We start from the raw sequence: 20,705 nt of genomic DNA on the forward strand, positions 1-20,705 counted from the left end.
ACTTAGCTCTGAAAGATTGATTAAAATCAATACAGTATCATAACACAAAATATCGTGATACTCATGTGTATCGGTATTTTCTTACACTCCTACAAAGTAATGCACATTTTTTAGATTTCCCTCAAATCTTTGCTTTTTTTGCTTCTTGTAAATTACTTTATTTTACTTCTTCTGGACTTAACAACAAGGTTGAACTGGTCAGAAATGACTAGGGGTGGTAACAATACATCGATGTGGATCGATATATCGATTCAAAGATCAACGATCCGATATCATGGATGCAAAGTAGAAAATATCGATACATATCATCATCTTTAAGATACGCCTTTATTTGAAATTCCCACTTTATATTTAATCTTAAAAAGAATAGATTGTTTTCATTTAAATGTCTGAAAGAGCCCAGTAATAAAATTGTCAAATCATATTTTATTTGCTTTTTGTGAGTTGATATAAATGTAATTGATTGTGTTAAAGGTGCGTATGATGTCTCATATCGATCGCAGGCCCCTGAATTTAATCAAATCAAAATAGTATTGTGACAGACTTTGTGATATCAGCAAATATTGTATTATTGTCCAAAGAATCGGTATGATATATGGTGATTTAAACCCCTAGAAATGACGCAAGTAGACATTGTTTTGTTTTAATAAATGATGGGAACAATTGCTCTAGATCAGACCAAGCTTTGGTTTAATGATCACTGTGAATATTTGGTAAAAAACTGCATTAAGATGTCGAGTCATTGTACATTTATAGATTCTGTACTGTAGCGGTCAGTCAGGTTCACTGACATTGACGATAGACCTTTTATGTGATGACTCACTTTGCTGCTGCAAGAGTTTCTGAGTAATGAGTTGGGAGGAGTGTGACACTCAGTCCTTCACCTGCACAGGTTATACAGTACAGTGTGTTTGTGATAGAGGTGTGCTTGTGTGCCTTTACTGAGGTATTTGTGTCCTCTCTGAGACCTTTGCGGACCGCAATGTCAAGAGGACACAATTATCACGGAGAGAAATGCTCCATAATAAAGAGATGAGGAGAAAAATATTCATTAGTGAAGAGTTGAGGTGACGAGAGAGGAGACAAGAGCCATTAGCACCAACCAGACCGTCTACGAGCTAATATGATCAATAAAACTGCTACAGCAGGGCGGCTTACTCAGGCATTATACAGTAACGAGCCGACCGCACTAAACCTCTGTCAACTCTACCCTCTCTTGTCATACAACATTGATACACAGATACCAATATACAGATGTTGTGTTGCAGATGTGTCTTAGAACGTTGAACTGATCTGTGTTCAGTTCATCTGTGTGTTTATGGCTGTTTTGCATTTAAGGGATGCTATGCAGCGACATGTTATATTGCCAACAATCATTTTTGTAATATTTTGCATACAGTAGTTGAGTATGCCGGCCCTTCGCTGTGTAATGCACCTAAGTTATGATTCCCACAGCTGTTCAGATAAAGTCTCTTGTTGAAAGTTTCAGTCTAAAAAACAATTTACAAATTGTAATGATATCTGCTTTTATGTCGAAAACGGACAACGTGCACTTACTGTTCCTCTGATGCTACAAAGTGCCTTTTGAATGACGTTGTTTTTGAGTTTACTGCAGGTTTAGGATCTCAGACAGTATGTGAACTTTATAAACTAAGTTTATATTTGTTATTACTTTGCATCTCGTTACCTCACCTTCTCCTGTTGAGGATGTGAAGGTCGTATGATGTGTTCTCAGGCAAATGAACCTCAGCAGCAATAATGTCTGCTGTATGAAGCCGTAATGTCTATCTGCGATCTGCTGCTGCTGCCAGCTCATCCTTTCCAATGAACAGATTTACATCAGCAGAAAACACACACACACACTGCTGCTCTCTCTTTAATGCATTACAGAATTAATTGTTCCAACTCTGCAGAATGGCTTTTTCCGGAAACTATAATTAACATTGTCCTCGTTAGAGAAAGGGAGGAGGAGAAACTTATCTACTGAAAACAAAAGTTTCTATGTTTCACCACAAGAAGTATTTTACTTCAGTTATTCTACTGTTTGTGTTGTCTGTTAAATGTGCAGGTGTTGAACCAGATCAGCTCCACAAAGGCTTCCTCCCCTTTGATCAAACTGGGATTTTCTGGCTCCAATGAAACCAAAGTCCCTTTAGAAACCTGATAGTATCACAGATGCTACGTCTGCTTTTTCTGCACTCTGTGGTGTGTTAATTGAACTTGTTGCCCATAGTGATGTGGTTCAGAACACCCGATTCGACTGTTATCAGGTCATTAAATAGGCGCTATCGGTCGCTATAAGCACCATAGATTAGGGGCATACTACGCTTACTGTTGTGAAAGTGAAACATAAAAGCAACATGTTTCTAACACGTTGTCAAACTTAATGAAACGTCATGTTTTGAACACAAACATTATGGCTTTAGGCAACAAAACCACTTAGTTCAATTAAAGGAAAAACATTTTGTTTTGGCTTAAAATAACTACGTTTTAAAAGTGAAAGTGAAACTTAATGCTTTTGAAGATGTTGTTGGTCTTACACGTGACGCGAATCCCAGGTTTCCTGGGTGAAATCCCTGTGTTTTGTGAGGAGTTTTACGCTGTCAGTACTACAGCGCCTGACTTCCACTTCTGCTTCTGTCATAATTACTACAGTCGCTGTCGTGTTCTTTTATACCTTCTTTCGGTGATCTACCATGTGAATAGATGATAAAACCTACTCTTGGGTGTAGTAGGCCCCTACTGACCCACATCTATGGTGCCTATAGCGACGGAGAACGCCTATTTAATGGCGTGATAACAGTCTAAGAAAATACATCTTACTTTGATGAGGATTTTCTGGAATGATTAATAGGAATTTGAACTGCTGGCTCAAAAGCTATTGGACTTAAATAGTAATGATTAGGATACATCTTTCTCGATTTGGATTTGACTTTATTTTTGGAAACAATTCAATTCAGTAGCAATCAGCCAAAACATCATTAGATTAATTAAATAAAGTGCGATTGTGTGAAACTGTCCTTATCGGACCACAAGAAAACATTAAAGTATTGTTCTAAAATTGGAGGCAAAAAGTTTCCATTATTTCACTCAATGTTATGATTTAATATGAATTGTTGCACACCTGCTGAGTGATTCTCTCATTAAATGTCGGCCATCTGTGGACTCCTACATGATATTCATGTTGAATGTTGTCCGTCTATAATGACGAAGCATTTTCAGAGACAGTCTGTGTTTGATGTGTGGAGCTTCAATGAGGATTTGCATTGATGGCGAGATAAGAACAGAGATAACAGTCACATGCAAACAAACATCAGCAATTATTACATCCCATCAAAGAGCTGCTGTTGATTTTATGCATAATGAACTATAAAATCGTGGATATCATCAGTACATCTTGTGACCTCTGTCTCACGTGTTGCAGCTGGAGGAAGTTTGCCCGTCTGTGCGGGATGCAAACAGAGGATCTATGATGAGCAGTACCTCCAGGCCCTCAACAATGACTGGCACACCGTCTGCTTCAGGTACGTTCAACACAGAGTCACCGCCCGGCAGCCTCAACATGTTCACACAAACGGCATCAGTTCACATGTCTTTAAATGGCAGCGATGGAGTGTCTTTATCGCTGAATGAATGGATGAGTGTAGAGCTGAAACATTTAGTCGATGAATGGATTTGTCGCTGCTGGACAGAAAATGAATCATCTCCCCATCTCTCTCTCTCTCCTCTCTTTCTCTGTCTCCTCTCTACTGTCCTTTCTCCTTTCTACTGTCAGTCCAATAACGGCAGAAAATGACCATTAAAATGAAATAAAAAGTAAAGAGCGTCGATAAACAAACAGAACTGGGTAGTTTGAGTGAAGTTTAGCTGCAACGATTAATCGATTACTTAATAATCCAACTATTTTGATAATTTTTCAAGCAGTAATACCAAACATATCCTGGTTTCAGCCTCTCAAATGTTGGATTTGATGCTTTTCTTTGTCATGTATGATAGCAAATCGAATAACTTTTAGTTTGGGATTTGAATATTTCACCATTCATATTTCTGATCTGGGATTTTTTTTTTTTTTTAACTATTTATAGGACGATTAGTTCATTAATCAAGAGAATAATCGGCAGATGAATCGATAAAGAAAATAATCATTTTTCGTAAAGGTGCTAAATGCAAGATTGGGAGCATTTCTTGTTTTGTCCACAACTCAAAGATATTCAGTTTATTGTCATAGAGGAGTAAAGAGACCAGAAGATATTCACATTTAGAAGCTGGAATCAGAGAATTTTTACTTTTTTTTTCTTAAAAAATGACTGAAACCGATTAATCGATTATCAAAATTGGAAATTAACTTAATAGTTAACAACTAATCAATTAATCGTTGCAACTCTGCAAGACCCAGAAGGAGAGCAACTTCGTTCTTTGCTCAGGTAGACATTACTCCTCTATATAATTACATAGCTAATGGTTGTTTGCTGCTACATTAATGCTCTGGATATCGTATAGAGAACATTTAATGGACCTGTAAATTGTTTCCGCTGCTGCATCCAGCCCTGTTTTCCTTCTGCATCACATCAGGCACATTTGTACCTACGTGTGCACATATTTACACCATCTTAACCTCCTCTGTCAGTTGACCTAACTAACATGAATATATACTTTCTTGTCTTTTTTTGTGAGTAAACCTCCTTTAATTAGTTATTTTCTTCTTTCTCATGAGTCTTCGTTTTTTGTGATCGGTGTCTTTGATAGATTTTCTGATTTTTCTCTTGTGGATTTTCTTGTCTTTGAGTTGAACTCAGGTTAAAAAAACGTGTTTAGATACTGTTATGGTATCAGGCAAGAGACGGCTTCAGTGCAATTTGTTAAACATGATGTATTATTACCCAACTAACTCCTGTGACTCACCTTTATGACCTGTAAACATTAACACCAGAAGCATCACAGAAGGGTTTTGAACAGGTCTCAACTAATTCACATTAAACTTTACTCCTCTTTAGTATCATTGTTGTTGCTATGGCATCCTTGAGCCACAGCAACAGAAGCTCATTGATGATATCTCTGAGCAGCCTGCTATATACAGTATGTTTAAATAATGTTTACAAAAAACAAATACATAGAGATACCTTATATCCACCCTAACCAAGACACTCACTGATATTTTTAAATGGATTATCGAGCATTTGGGACCCTCTTCTCCTAATCAACAGATGTGAACTGTAGTTTCCGTTGTGTCGAGCTCACAGTATTCAACCTCTAGCTGCCACCATCATTAACATTTCCACAGCAGTCGGTGTGTTTGGTTTTACTTTCCAAAGGTTTTGTTTGGCGGAGAAGAATAGGCAGGTTTGTGTTTCAGTGTCAGGCAGGTTTCTCTCTACGTGAGGTGCCACGTTTATAGATTGATTAGATCCAAAGGCTCATTTGCAGAGTGATTGTGTGAATATGGAGACTGTTTGTATAAAATGTCTTCTGTTTCATCTCAGTTGGATTTTTGATAAATTGTTCTGCAGCACGTTGTGTGTGGGCGGGCGGTGAGACTTCATGTGTCTCTGTGTGTGAAAGAAATCTCTTCACATTGTTTGGATTTTAGTCTGTTGATTTTTAATATTGAGCTCAAATCTTGTCTGTTGTTGAACTGATCTGATATTAGAAGACAAAAACACATCATTTGGGCGATTGAAGGTTTATAGGAGTCTCAAAAACTATAAATGAGATTTATTATTATTTCATTATGTATATTATACATTGCTATTATACAACCCCTGCCCTTCAAGAATGGATTTTTTATACTTCATTGCAGGAGGTAACATAAATTTACATTTGCTTACATATGATGTTGTTCATACTTATATCATTCCTACAATGTTTATATATTTTATAGAGAAAAAAATAAAATTGATAGTAAATAAAAAAAAACTAAAGAAATAAAAAAAATAAAAGCAGTTATAAAAAAAACAAAAGGAAAAGATTAAATGATAAAAAAATCAAAACAAAACACACGAAAAAAATAAGGAAAGAAAGGTAGACTAGTATGACGGTGTGCATACATGTACGTATAGTGTATATATACACAGACATACGTACATACACATATATACACCTCTACAAATGCAGGAAAAGTTTGTTGAAAAGACAAGGTCCATTTAGTAGCTTGGCCAGTTGTCACAGAATTGTAGATGATTACATTTCCATTTTTTAAGACACTTCAAGGACTTCTCATGATTGGATTTAAACATTTTTTCCACAGATTTAACCACACAGATAAAATCTAGATTCTCCATTTGCTTCACATTCTCTCTGTTGGCGTCTTTTATGTGGAGCTTTTGTGTCTATATGTGACTGTTTATGCTACTTATTTGTCGTCCTGACTGGACTTTAAAAGAAAGTGTTGATGTCACCAAACCTCCAGATCAATACAGTCACCTCAGGTCATATAACACGATGCATTTGAGAACATAAATATAAAGAGATTCACAGATGGCGGAGACACACTAATGGCCATCGATTCTTTCAACACACTAAACTGCAATTTGAGACTTCCGCTTTTTACTGTGTGAGATTTTAGATTGTTATATTTGTTTATTTGAAAGCACAATGAATCAATTTCCTTTTATTGAATGAAAACTAATATTTATTATTATAAATGATGTATGTAGCCAACCCGTACAAGAGAAACAACATTAAATAACCACCAGGTTTTGTTTTTTGATGCTTTCAGTGAGTGTGTTTATTTAAGATACCATGGACACTGCAGCATAAACATTACCAAGCTCTGAGTCAGGGCTGATAATCTCATTAAACTGAGTCAGGAGGAGTTATTTACTTTGAAAGTGGGGCAGCTTTTACAAGGCTGCTGTATATATTATTAATAGGACACTGTTGTTGGTGTTGCTGCAGCTTTTGTTACTGATGATATTATGTAATATCTCCACCTCTGTCTCTCCTCTCTCTCCATCTCTCACATCTGTCATCGAGCTAACTTTGCTTCTGACGAGCAGGAGATAAAACAACGAGGAGTTCTGACTGAAACATTTAGTCTGTCATTGTTTGCTTCACAACACTCAGAAATCAACCTGCATGTGGTCCGTGGCTGTAATTTAAAGGTGCATAATATTGCATATGATTTAGCATTGCATTCCTAGGTGGGAATGAGGTGATAAACGTCCAGCTGCATCGTCGCCATCACTCCTCCTGTCACTCTGTTATTCTGATCTGGTCGGCAGATTGGCCGCCGCTTTGTGGAAAACTCACCGCTCAGTGTGTCATTAATGATTTCCCCGGGCCGGATGTCTGAATGGGAAATCTGAGGAGGGTATCTGGGCACAGGACAGAGTCCACAATGGTTTTGTGTAGTGTGTGTGTGTGTGTGTGTGCGTGTGTGTGTGTGTGTGATGAGAGAGTACAGATAGGGAGTTACATCTGGCGGCCTCAGCGTGGACGAAGGATTGCAGTTTGTCTCAGTGTTTGCATTTCTCTCTTTTGAGTGTCTTTGTACGTGTGAACTCATTTCACACTTTTTTTGTTTGTTTGCATATTTATGCACTTTGTACTTTGACTGAAAATAAAAGCACTGCTTTGCATTTCTTTGTAACTGCACCATCATTAGGTGCAAAGCGGAGCGTTGTGCCGGCTCCCTCACACTCCTTTTGAGGTGTCAGATATCAGCCTGCGGCTTCAGGCCCTCCTGCCCACCACGTAGTGACACAACACACTCCAGAACTGTTTAATTAATAGGAGTGAAGCCTTGTGAGCAACTAAGTCTGTCAAAATAAGAGAGTTGTAGTCTCCTGCATCCTCCTAGAAATCATCCTGATTTTTTCCCTACGTACCACACCATGTCTAGAAATTATAGGGAATCTTTTTCTGACCCAGATACAAATCCTCAGGGAGGAGCAGGATTGTCATAGAAAAGGAGGATTTAAGACGGCTTCGCTAGTCAGACAAGACTTCCGTGGAAAATTGACTGGCAAGACTTGGGGAATGGAGCTTAAATCCAAACAAAAAATGTCCAACTGCAGGGCCTGTTGCTGCGATGGAGCATTTACTCCAGTGGAAAGGAAGTGGAGATCATAATAGCAGAGGGGAATGCAAAATTAAAGTACCCAGAGTGTTGTTTGAAGACTGTAGGGTCCCATGGGTGGGGAAAAAAAAAGACTTCTCAGAAAATAGCAGCAGCTCGCTGCACATATAGTAGCCTTCATGGGAAAAGGCAGCTGTGTTATCAATGAGATCTGTTTTCACATTGTCTGACTTTTGTATGTCCCAAAGCTCTGAGTCCTCTTTATTAGGAACGCTGCCATACCATTCATTATTTAATTTATTTATTGCGATTACTGACTAAACTACCAGCTTGGCTATTCATTTTTGTAATGAAGTTCAACATTTTTGTGTTGTTGTATACGTGTGTGAAAAAGTGGGTCTGAAAAGTGAAGCCAATGCTGAAGTGCCTTAAACTTGCATTCTTTCTAATAGCGACTCCTCTGGTTGCAAAAAGAAGTCTGATTGTATAGAAGTCTATGAGAAAATGACCCTACTTCTCACTTGATTTATTACCTCAGTAAATATTATAAACATGAGTTTATGGTCTCAATCACTAGTTTCAAGTCTTTTTCAATACAGCATGATGTTCATTTAGTAAATTATGGTCCCATTTAGAGTCAAATAGACCATAAAGCAGGGGATGCTTTAGGACGTGGCTACCTTGTAATTGTTATCTGTGTTTTCGTCTTACAACTTTAACCCTTTCATAGTGTGTTTTCAGTTCATGAAAGTTAATTGTAACATTTTTGTCACCTGAAAAATGTCTTATTCAGCGTTCAGTTGTTCTTAGCTCCACCCCCTCGTGTCACTTCTGGTTGCAAGAAACCAAGATGGTGACGGCCAAAATGCCGAACTCGAGGCTTCAAAGCGGCAGTCCACAAACCAGTGGGTGATGTCGCGGTGACTACGCCTACTTCTTATATACAGATTATGTTTTTTCTTTGACCTTTGATATGTTACATACACTATTCTCTTGTTTTTTTAAGTAGTAATCTGGTGACATTTTGTCTATAAATACATCTCAGTATTGCTGCTCTCTTGCCAGTTTCACACAAATATAACTTGAAACCAGCTTTGACAACATTTTACATTTGTTGATGTACACGTTTGTGAGATGCAGGGTTGGCTTTCTTGGAGAGATAAAAAAAAAATCTCTGTTACAATAAAACCGTGTGCGACACTGCAGCAGTGGTTTGTTTATAATACACAGAAGAAGAGAGCAGTAAACATGACCAGAAAATATTCCACAGTGGTTTAGAACTACTCTCTGTGAAGAGTTGTGAAAAAACATCACATAGATTGTAGCAACAGCACAGATGGTGGCAAAATAATGTCAACAAGAAGAAACCCCAGACTCTTTGCTCAGAGGAAAATTATATTTTATCACAAAAAAGGAGACAGGACACAGATGGGACAAGAAACACAAACAGTCTGACAATCAGGCAGGTTATTATGTAAACAAACCCGCAGGTTACACTAACGTATTTGGAAGAAAATAAATGTGAGCAGTAAAATAAAGTCAGTCGCTCTCTCTATCCAGTCGCTCTCTCTATCCAGTCACTCTCGCTATCCAGTCACTCTCTCTATCCAGTCGCTCTCTCTATCCAGTCGCTCTCTCTATCCAGTCGCTCTCGCTATCCAGTCACTCTCTCTATCCAGTCGGTCGCTCGCTCAATCCAGTTGGTCGCTCGCTCTATCCAGTCGCTCTCTCTATCCAGTCGGTCGCTCTCTCTTTCCAATCGGTCGCTCGCTCTATCCAGACGGTCACTCAATCCAGTCGGTCGCTCTCTCCATCCAGTCACTCTCGCTATCCAGTCGCTCTCTCAATCCAGTCGCTCTCTCAATCCAGTCGCACTCTCTATCAAGTCGGTCGCTCGCTCAATCCAGTTGGTCGCTGGCTCTATCCAGTTGCTCTCTCTATCCAGTCGGTGGCTCTCTCTATCCAGTCGCTCTCTCTTTCCAGTCGCTCTCTCTATCCAGTCGGTCGCTCTCTCTTTCCAATCGGTTGCTCGCTCTATCAAGAGGGTCACTCGATCCAGTCGGTTGCTCGCTCTATCCAGTCGGTCGCTCTCTCTATCCAATCGGTCACTAGATCCAGTCGATTGCTCACTCTATCCAGTCGGTCGCTCTCTCTATCCAGTCGGTCACTAGATCCAGTCGATTGCTCACTCTATCCAGTCGGTCGCTCTCTCTATCCAATCGGTCACTAGATCCAGTCGATTGCTCACTCTATCCAGTCGGTCGCTCGCTCTATCCAGTCGGTCACTAGATCCAGTCGATTGCTCACTCTATCCAGTCGGTCGCTCTCTCTATCCAGTCGGTCACTAGATCCAGTCGGTCGCTTGCTCTATCCAGTCGGTCACTAGATCCAGTCGGTCACTAGATCCAGTCGGTTACTAAATCCAGTCGGTCGCTCTATCTATCCAGTCGGTCACTCGAACCAGTCGGTTGCTTGCTCTATCCAGTCGGTCGGTCTCTCTATCCAGTTGGTCGCTCTATCTATCCAGTTGGTCACTAGATCCAGTCGGTCGCTCTGTCTATCCAGTTGGTCACTAGATCCAGTCGGTCGCTCTATCTATCCAGTCGGTCACTAGATCCAGTCGGTCGCTCTCTCTATCCGGTCGGTCAATCGTGAAAAAGCTGTGTGCAAGCTATTTAGAAATAATAGCCTTGTCTTTAGCAGGGAAAGCCTCGTCGCAAAAAAGGCTTCAGATGATGGTGGTAAAAGCATGTGTAATGATAAAATTGTGAATATATGCATTCGAATGTAGGACTAAACTGGCATTAAAACACAGACACACACACACACAAATGCCCCCCAAGAACATCTCAAGGAGCCCCTTTCAAAAATATTCAAAAATACGTTATTTTAGATCATTCATTCATTCGTTAAATCTGAAGAGGCTCTCTACATGCTTCTCAGTGAGAGCTCTCTCTCTCTCTCTCTCTCTCTCTCTCTCTCTCTCTCTCTCTCTCTCGGGGTTAGTTTTATTGCCGTCACTGTGGATTCGAGGGGATTAAGTTAAAGTAGCTCTTGACATTTGAGGAAACCAACCAGATGTAGTAAGAAGAAGGTGTGTAGCATCATTATGATAGGACTCTGGAGACGGTCCCAACCTCTTTGTTGACTCATGGGAATGAGGAATAAGAGGATTTCTGGCCTTACGTTTATTAACATGATGATCCTTTTGGTTTCATGTTTTTTATTCACTGTGTGGATTTAACATTTTATATTCACGTCCTGTTATCTTCAGTCATTATTTAAATCATATAACGCAGAATCACCGGATTATTGCAAATTTATTTCTTCGTGTTCATTTCCATTTTTCTGTAGCTTCATTAATAATAAAACAGCTTTAGAAACGACATTAAGGCAATGGCAGAGCAATACTGAGAATCATCATCTTATCAATATGTGTTTGTTTTTGACTCCAGCTCTGAAAAGTGGAGCCGTGCTGCAGTCTCTCTGCAGTACAGTGCAGCACCGTCCTGCTCCCAATAAAACTATTTCTGCTTGACAGTCGCTGCCCCGACAGTCGTCCCAAAGGACGACATAGGCTTCTGCTTCGTTAGCACTTTAATAACGACCTCTTTTTATACATCCAGCGTGCATATCCTAATCATGCGCAGCGTTTTCGTACGTTGGTGATGGATTCACACTTGTGCTCGCATTTTCTATAATCACATCAAACAAGGATATCGCTGTTATGAAAAGATTAGTTGAAACTGGTCAGTCATGGCTTCCTTCTCTCAAGGACGAGCTGACACGAAGCCTGCAGCTCCTCCAGTGCCACCATGTGCCGTAGGACACATTTCCTCCTCCTTCTGTCCCTCTACACCCTGACTCACACGTCAGCACGAGCAACATTACTGCCACTGTCTGAATAAAAGATAAAGATCATTAAATAATTACAACCAGAATCATGCGTACTGTAAATGTAGCGAAGTCTCATCTGCACCACATCTCTCTGATACGGTGACGTTTGGCTCAGAAACAGAAAGCATAAAAGGCTGCAGTGACTCAGCTATTTCTACCTGCAGATGAACTCTGCCTGGTGACAGAAGCTGCAGGACGCCACGGATGATTCATGGCTCCCAAAGGAAAATAAATCTCAATGCAGAACCTCGACACTGAACACTGACGGTGTTGACGGTTCAGTGACGTTAATGAGGTGAGACTGAAGACAGTGAAGTTATAGTGAAGTTAATATGGATGCTAATTAGCACAGAGGTATTTTAAATGATCACAACTAAAGAGCTTTTTTTCAATAAGTAATGCCAAATATTTGGTGGTTTCAGCTTCTCAAAAGTGAGGATTTGGTGCTTTAAATCATACATTATATTAAACAGAAATATCTTTGGGGTGAATAAAACAAGCAATCTGAACACGTCACCTTACTGTGGGGGAATTATAACAGGCATCTTATATTTAGTTTCATGCATCATGCAGTGGCCTTATCATCTATTACAAAACAACACAGGGTGGAAATTTGTCTTCGGCTCACCAAATACAGGAAACAACAGCAGTAAAAAGCAGATACAGAGACAGGTTATGTTACACATTAAAACAGTTCATGTCAGTGTCTGTGGCTTAGATCTGCTCTGTCACTTTGTTGAGGGAAGAATATTGGTGGAACTTGGGTTGAAGGGCTTTTTAAACATATTTTTACTTGCCAGAGGGACTCCATAGCGCCTCCCGGAGCTCAAGAGCTCAAACTGTCTGAAGAGAGGATGGGAGCTATCTGCCAGGATACTCCTCGCTTTCTTCCTCATCCCTTCCGTAAAAAGTTGAGTAAAGGGCTTTTGGGGTTTGCCAACTATTTTGCTTGCTGTTGACACAATCCTAGACAGTTTATTGTTACGTCTACAGTTTAGGGGACCGTACCAGGCAGGAAGGTGAAAGGTTAAAACACTCTCAACAATAGTTTTGTACAGTAATTCTAAAATCTGCTGACTGACACCAATGCCGCTAAGTTTCCTCAGAAGATAAAGTCGCTGTGAGCATCTCTTGAAAATATACTCTGTATAAGCTCACCTGGGAGTCCAGCACTGTACCGAGGTATTTAAAGTCTTCCATAGTTTCAACATGTTGGCCATCAAGTGAAACTGGCTCTGTGTTCGGATGTTGTTTTGTGCTGCACATGATTCATTCTTTTGTCTTGGCCACATTGATTTCTAGCTGGCTAGTGTGACATCATGTTTGAAGGGCTTTAGTGTGGGCAGCTTCAGTTTAATTCAATTAAATGTATTTTTATATAGCGTCAAATCATAACAGAAGTTATCTCGAGACGCTTTTTATATAGAGCAGGTCTAGACTGTACTCTATAGTTTAGAGACCCAACAAGAGATCCCACATGAGCATTGCAATGTTATGTTAATGCGCTGTGGCCAGGAAAAACTCCCCGTTTAGCAAGTAGAAAGCTCGAACAGAACTGGGCTCTGGGTGGGCGGCCATCTGCCTCGACCGGTTGGGTTTTGAGAGAGAGAGGGAGGGAGGGAAAGAGAGAGAGAGAGAGGGAGAGAGAGAGGGGGTGACGCACAGCAACCACAATAATAGCACAGCAGCGTTTTTAATAGGGATCCCTTCAATTTTGGTTTTAAATAAACTCGTCAGTGCTCTCTCATGGACAAACTATGTGATGTTGACAATGTCTCTAAACAACTTCAAACATATATTTGACATTACTGTTCTGTAATTATTCTTTTTATTTATTTGCCGACATTTACGCTAATAGCGATATATTACATATATTAGCTGATCTACTTCCTTGGATCAGCCAAATTATCAGCAAGGCTGTACTGTGTGCCTGAGTCAAGATGAGGATGTTTGGATCAATCTGAGCAGTTGGTCGACGAGGCTGATAGAAGTGTAGACGTTATCTGACTCAGCTGGTTGTCTGAGGCTGCGTGAACAGACGGGTTTGATATCTGTGAGTTAAGTTATGCTTTTAAAAGAAGTTATTCTTCACAGATCTCACCTTTATGTGATAACTGTGGTGTTATTGAGCCGCTCTGCCTCATCTCATCCTCAGAAAACCAAGCACCTCAGGGCTCCTGTGAGGTAAATGAAATGAGCTGAGAGGAGGTGGAAGGGTTTAATAGGTGATGGATAATAGGAAAATTCAATTTGTGCCTCCAGAATCTTTGAGTGTATTAGGAAATGGGGAGTTCACATTACAAGGGTGGCTCTAATGAGGTTAAAAAGAAGAAATAAGCAGCCATGAGGTGGGCGGGGCAGAGGACAGGAAATAGTGATGAACAAAGCGTGACCCCTCTGTGCAGCTGCACTGAGAGGAAGTAGACAGACAGAGAGAGAGAGAGAGAGAAAGAGAGTCACTGATGGTTGTGACAGCGAGGCCGGTCGAGTTTAACATCAGAGCTGCTGACATGAGTCTGTCTTCTTACTGTCAAAACAAGGCCGGTGCTCCCACGGGTGACATGTCAGCAAAGAACCAACGCAGCGAGAAGCAACTCAGAAAGTAAGTGGACCAGTGGCAGTACGTGGCTGGATGTTTGTTGAGTTTCTAGTTGATGTCAGGCCTCACAGAGTGAAACTTTTTTTTTGTGATCATTTTTTGGGGGGACATTTTCGCCTTCATTTGACAGATGAAAGTGTAGAAATGGGGTTAGACAGAGAGAGGGAGAGAGGGTTGTGACAACAAAGGTCCCAAGGCCGGAATCAAACCCGGGACATTGCGGTGAAAAGAGTGACATTTTTAACTAAACAATCTATTTTATATATATTTTGGGGCTTTTTTTTTTTTTTTTTGATAGAACAGCTGTAGATAGACAGGAAAGAGGGAGAGAAAGAAAGAAGAGTTGATATGCAGCAAAGGGCAGCGGGTCAGATTTAAACTCAGGGCTGCTGCGCCCCTTAACAAAACAATCTTAATTTAAGGTTAACTTACCTGTTTGTTCTGGGGCTTTTGACCGTATCACACGGTCTTCCTCAGTAGATGGAGTTTGCTTTGTGGCTATGGAATAATAGACGTTCAAACTTTCCATTATTCTGTCTCTTTTTGACTCTTTCTTTTCAGTTTTGCAGTCTGTTGAATAGGGCTGCAACAATTATTTTCATTATCTATCATTCTAACGACTATTTTCTTGATTAATTGAGTAACAGTTTGGTCTATAAAACGAGGCGACGTCATCAAATGTCTTGTTTGTCCGACTAGGAATATTAAATTCACTATAATGTCCTTGACCTTTGTGTGTGTAACTGTGTGACTCACTATAATATGTATTCTGAGAACACTCCGACGCACTGTTGCTTAAAAAAACAATGAATCAATTAAAACAGTTGCCGATTATTTATTCTTTCGATCGACTAATTGACGAATTGACTAATAGTTGTAGTTCTACTATTGAATTTAACAGGGAATACAGATGACATTGACATTACGGCAAATATTTTTAAATTTGATGTGCACAGTTTTTATCAAATAAACAAAGTAAAGCAAGCTAATAAAATTCTTTAGATTCTTTTCTTTAGATATTTTCTTAGCACTTAATATAGAAGTTGCAACTAATGATCATTATTGATTAAGCTGCCAATTTTCTTGATTGATTCATTAATTAATCAATTTATTAATAAATCGTTTTGTCTATAAAATGTCCCAAACCCCAAAATATTAAATATACTTGACGTGCAACGATGATCGATTGGTTGTCAACTATTAAATTAAACGGCTATCTATTTTGATAATTAATCGGTTTGACAATTTTTTTAAGAAAAAAAAGTCCTCTACCACAGTAAACTGAATATATTAATATAATACATATATTAACACTGATGATTTGTCGTGTTTATTTATGATTAGTGAGGTGGAGCATCTGAAAGTCTGTTTCACTTCCCCTCATGTTTTCACACAGAAACTCCTAAACTGACATAAATGTGAAGCACAGAACTTCACCATTCAGTGTTCAAATTACACTCAATGTTAAATCTACAGTATCTGGTAATGTACAGACTGTCAGAGGGATGTAGATACTGAAATGTGTCACTGTGTGTGTTCAGTTGATTTACTCATTTCTCTTTAAATTGTCTCTCACTTCCTCAATGACACACCACACATCAGTCACACTGCTCTGGATCCAAAAACTACTATGTGTTAGTGACTTCCCTCTTCTGTCAAAGCAAGACAATGAATCAAACCCTGCTGCCCTGCATATGACTGATGGCACTGTGTGTGTGTGTGTGTGTGTGTGTGTGTGTGTGTGTGTGTGTGTGTGTGTGTGTGTGTGTGTGTGTGTGTGTGTGTGTGTGTGTGTGTGTGTGTGTGCGTGCGTGCGTGCGTGCGTGCGTGCGTGCGTGCGTGCGTGCGTGCGTGCGTGCGTGCGTGCGTGCGTGCGTGCGTGCGTGCGTGCGTGCGTGCGTGCGTGCGTGCGTGCGTGCGTGCGTGCGTGCGTTTGGGTGGGTGGGTGTCTGGTGTGTGTGTGTGTGGGTGTGTGGCAAAGCAGATAAGCAAGTTATCCAGCAAAACCCGGCTGTCAAAGAGGAACACTCATTTGTTCATCTCATTGGATGTCTAGTTTTTAGAAAAAATAAAGAAAATTTGGCCATTAGGGCCGACCTGAATGCTTCGATGCTTCGAAGCTTTGACTGTTGCCATGGTAATAGACCTTCGTATCAGTATTCGAATGCTTCGTTTTTGTTTTTTCATATAAGTATGTAATAATAAAGTATAAATCCCCAAATAGTCCACCAAATTGGTCACCATAGTGATCACCAAATTATTGTTCCAACTGCAGACAGAGATGATGCATATCATATTAAACAGTTTACAGGCTGATTTTATGGCCTTTTTGTCTAAATGAAAGATCCAAGTGGCACCTTCCCACAACTTTGCATTCAATTATTGTTTGTAAATTAAAGACAAAGTAAAATCTTCCCAAAGATCCTTTTATTTGGAATTAGATTTTTTTTTTGCCTCAAATAGTATGACTCATTGTTACAAACCTGAAACTTTCCTACTATACAGATCTACTGTTTGTCCTTTGAGTTATTAGGTATTAATATGATATTTCAGCAGGACATGAAACTGATGTTGACACTACATACAATATGTTGTTTTAGAGCTACATGTATATAATTTTGTATGTTTTTTTTCCAATCAAAAATACGTTAATTGAGGCAGTAAAGAGTAAAAGTAATGAGAGAAAGAGGTCTGTTGTGTTACCTCCAGTCATCACATAATATACATACATATGTTAACTGTCATTGTTGCACTAAAAGCTGTTAGATTTTTGATTGAGGCTTGTCATTTTGATTGATATTCTCCTTTTACGCACATCCAGTGACACTCTGTTCTGTGTCTGCACCAAGAACTCCTTGTCCTCCTCGCCGTGACGTCAGCAGGGTTCATAACTGCTGATAACATTGGCAGAGAGGAGAAAGGAGGCGTCCTGTGTGTTGGCACTTTTTGATTAATCACCTGTTCCCGAGCTCCAACCTTTGGCTCTCACTACAATACTTTAATCACACTTTGAAAATTCAATTTTGTTGCGTTGTGCACAAGATAAACTCCAGATTTAAACCCTGCATGTGATTAAAGAAAGGGGGATTAACGTCCTCATTTTCTCTCTACTTTGTGAGTCCTGTCACTTTAATATTTGACCTTGATCATTTCATAAAAATTATTCAGCCTTTGTCAGCATTCACACTCTTTAAGCTACTGTATCATACAAAAAACAGCCTGCACTCTTTGATTTTATTGAATGCAGTTTGCTCAGGTGTCATGAAGATTAATCTGACTTTCCTGTAGGCTTAAAAGTTAAGCATTAAAGGTCATTCTTGAATTCCATGAGGCTCAACTTTTGCAGCAAAGTGACGTCATCCGGCAAGGTGGCCAATCAAATACATTCGAGCACACATTTCCTGGTAGATTATTTTGTAAAGCGAATGCTGTATTTCCACCATTTACCTTGCGATCATCGTGATGAATGATGAGAATATTGCTGCCGTGATAACTTTCCTGTGAGTATTACAAACCACCGTGCAGTTTTTAGTTTTTAGGCGTCTGAAACGCATTAATCTGTTACTCAAAGTGGACTTCCTGGATCTTATCTCAATAGGCTTGTTCAAGATGGCCAGGGATGTGTAGATCAGTGGGCTACCTCCGGGTCTGTAAAGTGAAGCCAATGCTGAAGTGTCTTAAACTTGCATTCTTTCTAACAGCCAGCGGGGGCGACTCCTCTGGTTGCAAAAAGAAGTCTGATTGTATAGAAGTGTAGGAGAAAATGACCCTACTTCTCACTTGATTTATTACCTCAGTTAATATTGTAAACATGAGTTTATGGTCTCAATCACTAGTTTCACGTCTTCTTCAATACAGCATGATGTTCATTTAGTTACTTATGGTCCCATTTAGAGTCAAATAGACCATAAAGCAGGGTATACTTTAGGGCGTGGCTACCTTGTGATTTACAGGTCGCTACCACGGCGTTGTCCGGCCTGGGATTGATTTCTGTCCGACTTGCTCTGACATCAGTCAAACAAAGGTACCGATAACCTCTTGAGATCAAGGCAGCTTCAGTTTTTGGAGCTAGCTAGGCATCACAGTTGCTCTCTCTCTCGATCAACAACATGATATTTTATAGAAACTTATAGAAAAGAGATAGTGATTTTATTAGTCTGACTTTGATGGTGGCCGATGGTGACTTTTATCAGTCAGAGAGGTTGAATACATTCAGTAGTCTACAAATAGGACCGATAGTTCTCATAGTCTGCATACTATCTATGATAATTCCAGTCAATAGTATTAACATTTCTCATTTAATTCTTGAAGTATTAAGCAACACAAAACTTATACTAACAAGTGGGATGTCTTAAAATAACAGTCGAAATACAGGACAGATCAATAATGAAATCTATCGTCTTGTATTTCTTTGTTTTCAGGAATTGATAAGCTGAGCTCTACATGATGCTGAGATTCTGCTACCTGAACTGACTCACTGGGCTGTTTTCACTTCATGTATCAGTTTCCTCTGTTTGTGTTAAGCTGCTGGAAAAAGACACTCTCAACTATTTTGTAAAAGAGACCTGATAATGAACAGGATCTCTGCTGTCTCTCATGCTGAACAGCACTCATCCTGGTTCCCAGAGCTCGCTGAAACCTTTTATCACTTCCTCCCAGTGGAACAAGTGAGACGGCCCCGGACCGACTGTGCTGACAGCCAGTCAGTCAGGGCGGCTTAACAGTCACAAAGGAAACTGCTGCCGTGCACATCATTTACTCACAGTCTGTCAGGGCTCCTGTTCACCAGCTGAATGGACCACAAATAAAGAGATTGTCTCCCACAGTCAGTGCAGAGCTGAAGCTGCAGAGGGCGCAATTATAGGTATTGTTTAAAATGCACAACCTGCAACTGTGTTTTTACTTCTTTAACTGTAGCAGTTCTCGAGGGGTTAACGCCGGTGTGAATGCTGCTGAGCTTGTGTTTGCCGAGGTCAAGGGAGCAGACTGGAGCCTGATTGGCTGAGGGATTTCCTGGTGGAGTTTGAAACCACCCAACAGAGAGAGATGTGGGGGTTAGCATGAGGTAATGCCTCTTATTCTATGTGAGAGGGTGACATCATCGCTATGGCATTCTGTGTTGCCATGGAGAAGGAGGAGGGGAGGAGAGGAGACGGAGGATAAATTAAGGGGAACAAAAAAAGGGGGTGTGTGGGAACGGGATGAATGTGACCTTGAATGTGTGTGTTTGGTAGATTTATTTGTTAGCATACAAACACACACACACACAAACACACACACACACACATGTACGTGCATCCCCGTCTCCACGTGGGAATCCTTATGGAAGATATGAGCAGTGGAAATCTTGGCACTGGACCAGGATTTTCCCCGACTATTTATGTCTCCTCTGAGTGGAAAGAGAGGGGTCTCCCCCAGACAGTCTGCCATTTCCTCAGCTTGAGTTTCACCCGTGTGTGTGTGTGTGTGTGTGTGTGTGTGTTTGTGTGTGTGTGACCATCCCTCTATCCCACAACCCCCTCGTCTCTTTCCCAGAGGTTGTATTTTCTCTTTGTCTGTGAGGATTTCAGCTTAGCCCGCAAGTACAGCGACAACAGCTGAGCACTATTTCATGCAGTAGACTCATTTGTTTCCATCAGACGACGTTCATAGTCTGAACTTTACTGATTTTTACTGGAAGGCCGAGCCGACTGATGTATGGGCTTATTGATCAGAAGTACTCAAAAGCATTTCTGCTGTCTTTGCAGATAGAAATGGTGATGGATATCCCTCTGAGCTTGGCGCAGATGATCGAAGATTTAATAATTAATGAGGATGTACACACGTATGTGCATGTGTGTGTGTTCGGGGTGTTTGAGAGGTGTGGCTCCTTGTAAATCTTTCAGCTTTGCATCTGTCTGTTGGTAATGAACCTGCTCACACCTCCACCAGAACATACACACCACTGTTTCCTTTAGACTCTTCCTGCATCCTGTAGGGGTGTCAGGCCATGCGTCATTTAATGGCCTGTGGCTACATGTACACACACCCACGCGCACACACACACACCATAAAATGCCGACCAGAGCTGGATGGTCAGCGTGGTATGTGTGGGAGTCAGATTAAACTCTGGTTTGGTTTTATCTCACTGCGAGGCGTTCGAGGGCTTATCTTAAAAGAAGTCACACTGAGATGCAAGAACAAATAAAGTAC

The 20,705-nt window shown here is 40.3% G+C and overlaps 1 protein-coding gene across 2 annotated transcripts in view; it reads left to right on the plus strand.

Annotated features, from left to right (window-relative positions):
• Positions 1 to 20,705, plus strand: part of limk1a (LIM domain kinase 1a) — a 56,212-nt gene that overhangs the window by 2,586 nt on the left and 32,921 nt on the right. The window contains exon 2 of one of the 2 annotated variants that reach the window (XM_037776079.1): positions 3,425 to 3,524. In XM_037776079.1, coding sequence (XP_037632007.1) covers positions 3,425 to 3,524 — 100 coding nt within the window. Of the gene's footprint in view, positions 1 to 3,424; positions 3,525 to 14,273; positions 14,517 to 20,705 lie in introns of those variants that run through there. The other variant, XM_037776080.1, reaches the window with a different exon arrangement.

Source organism: Sebastes umbrosus, chromosome 7 (genome assembly GCF_015220745.1).
Source record: "Sebastes umbrosus isolate fSebUmb1 chromosome 7, fSebUmb1.pri, whole genome shotgun sequence".
Classification (NCBI taxonomy): Eukaryota; Metazoa; Chordata; class Actinopteri; order Perciformes; family Sebastidae; genus Sebastes; species Sebastes umbrosus.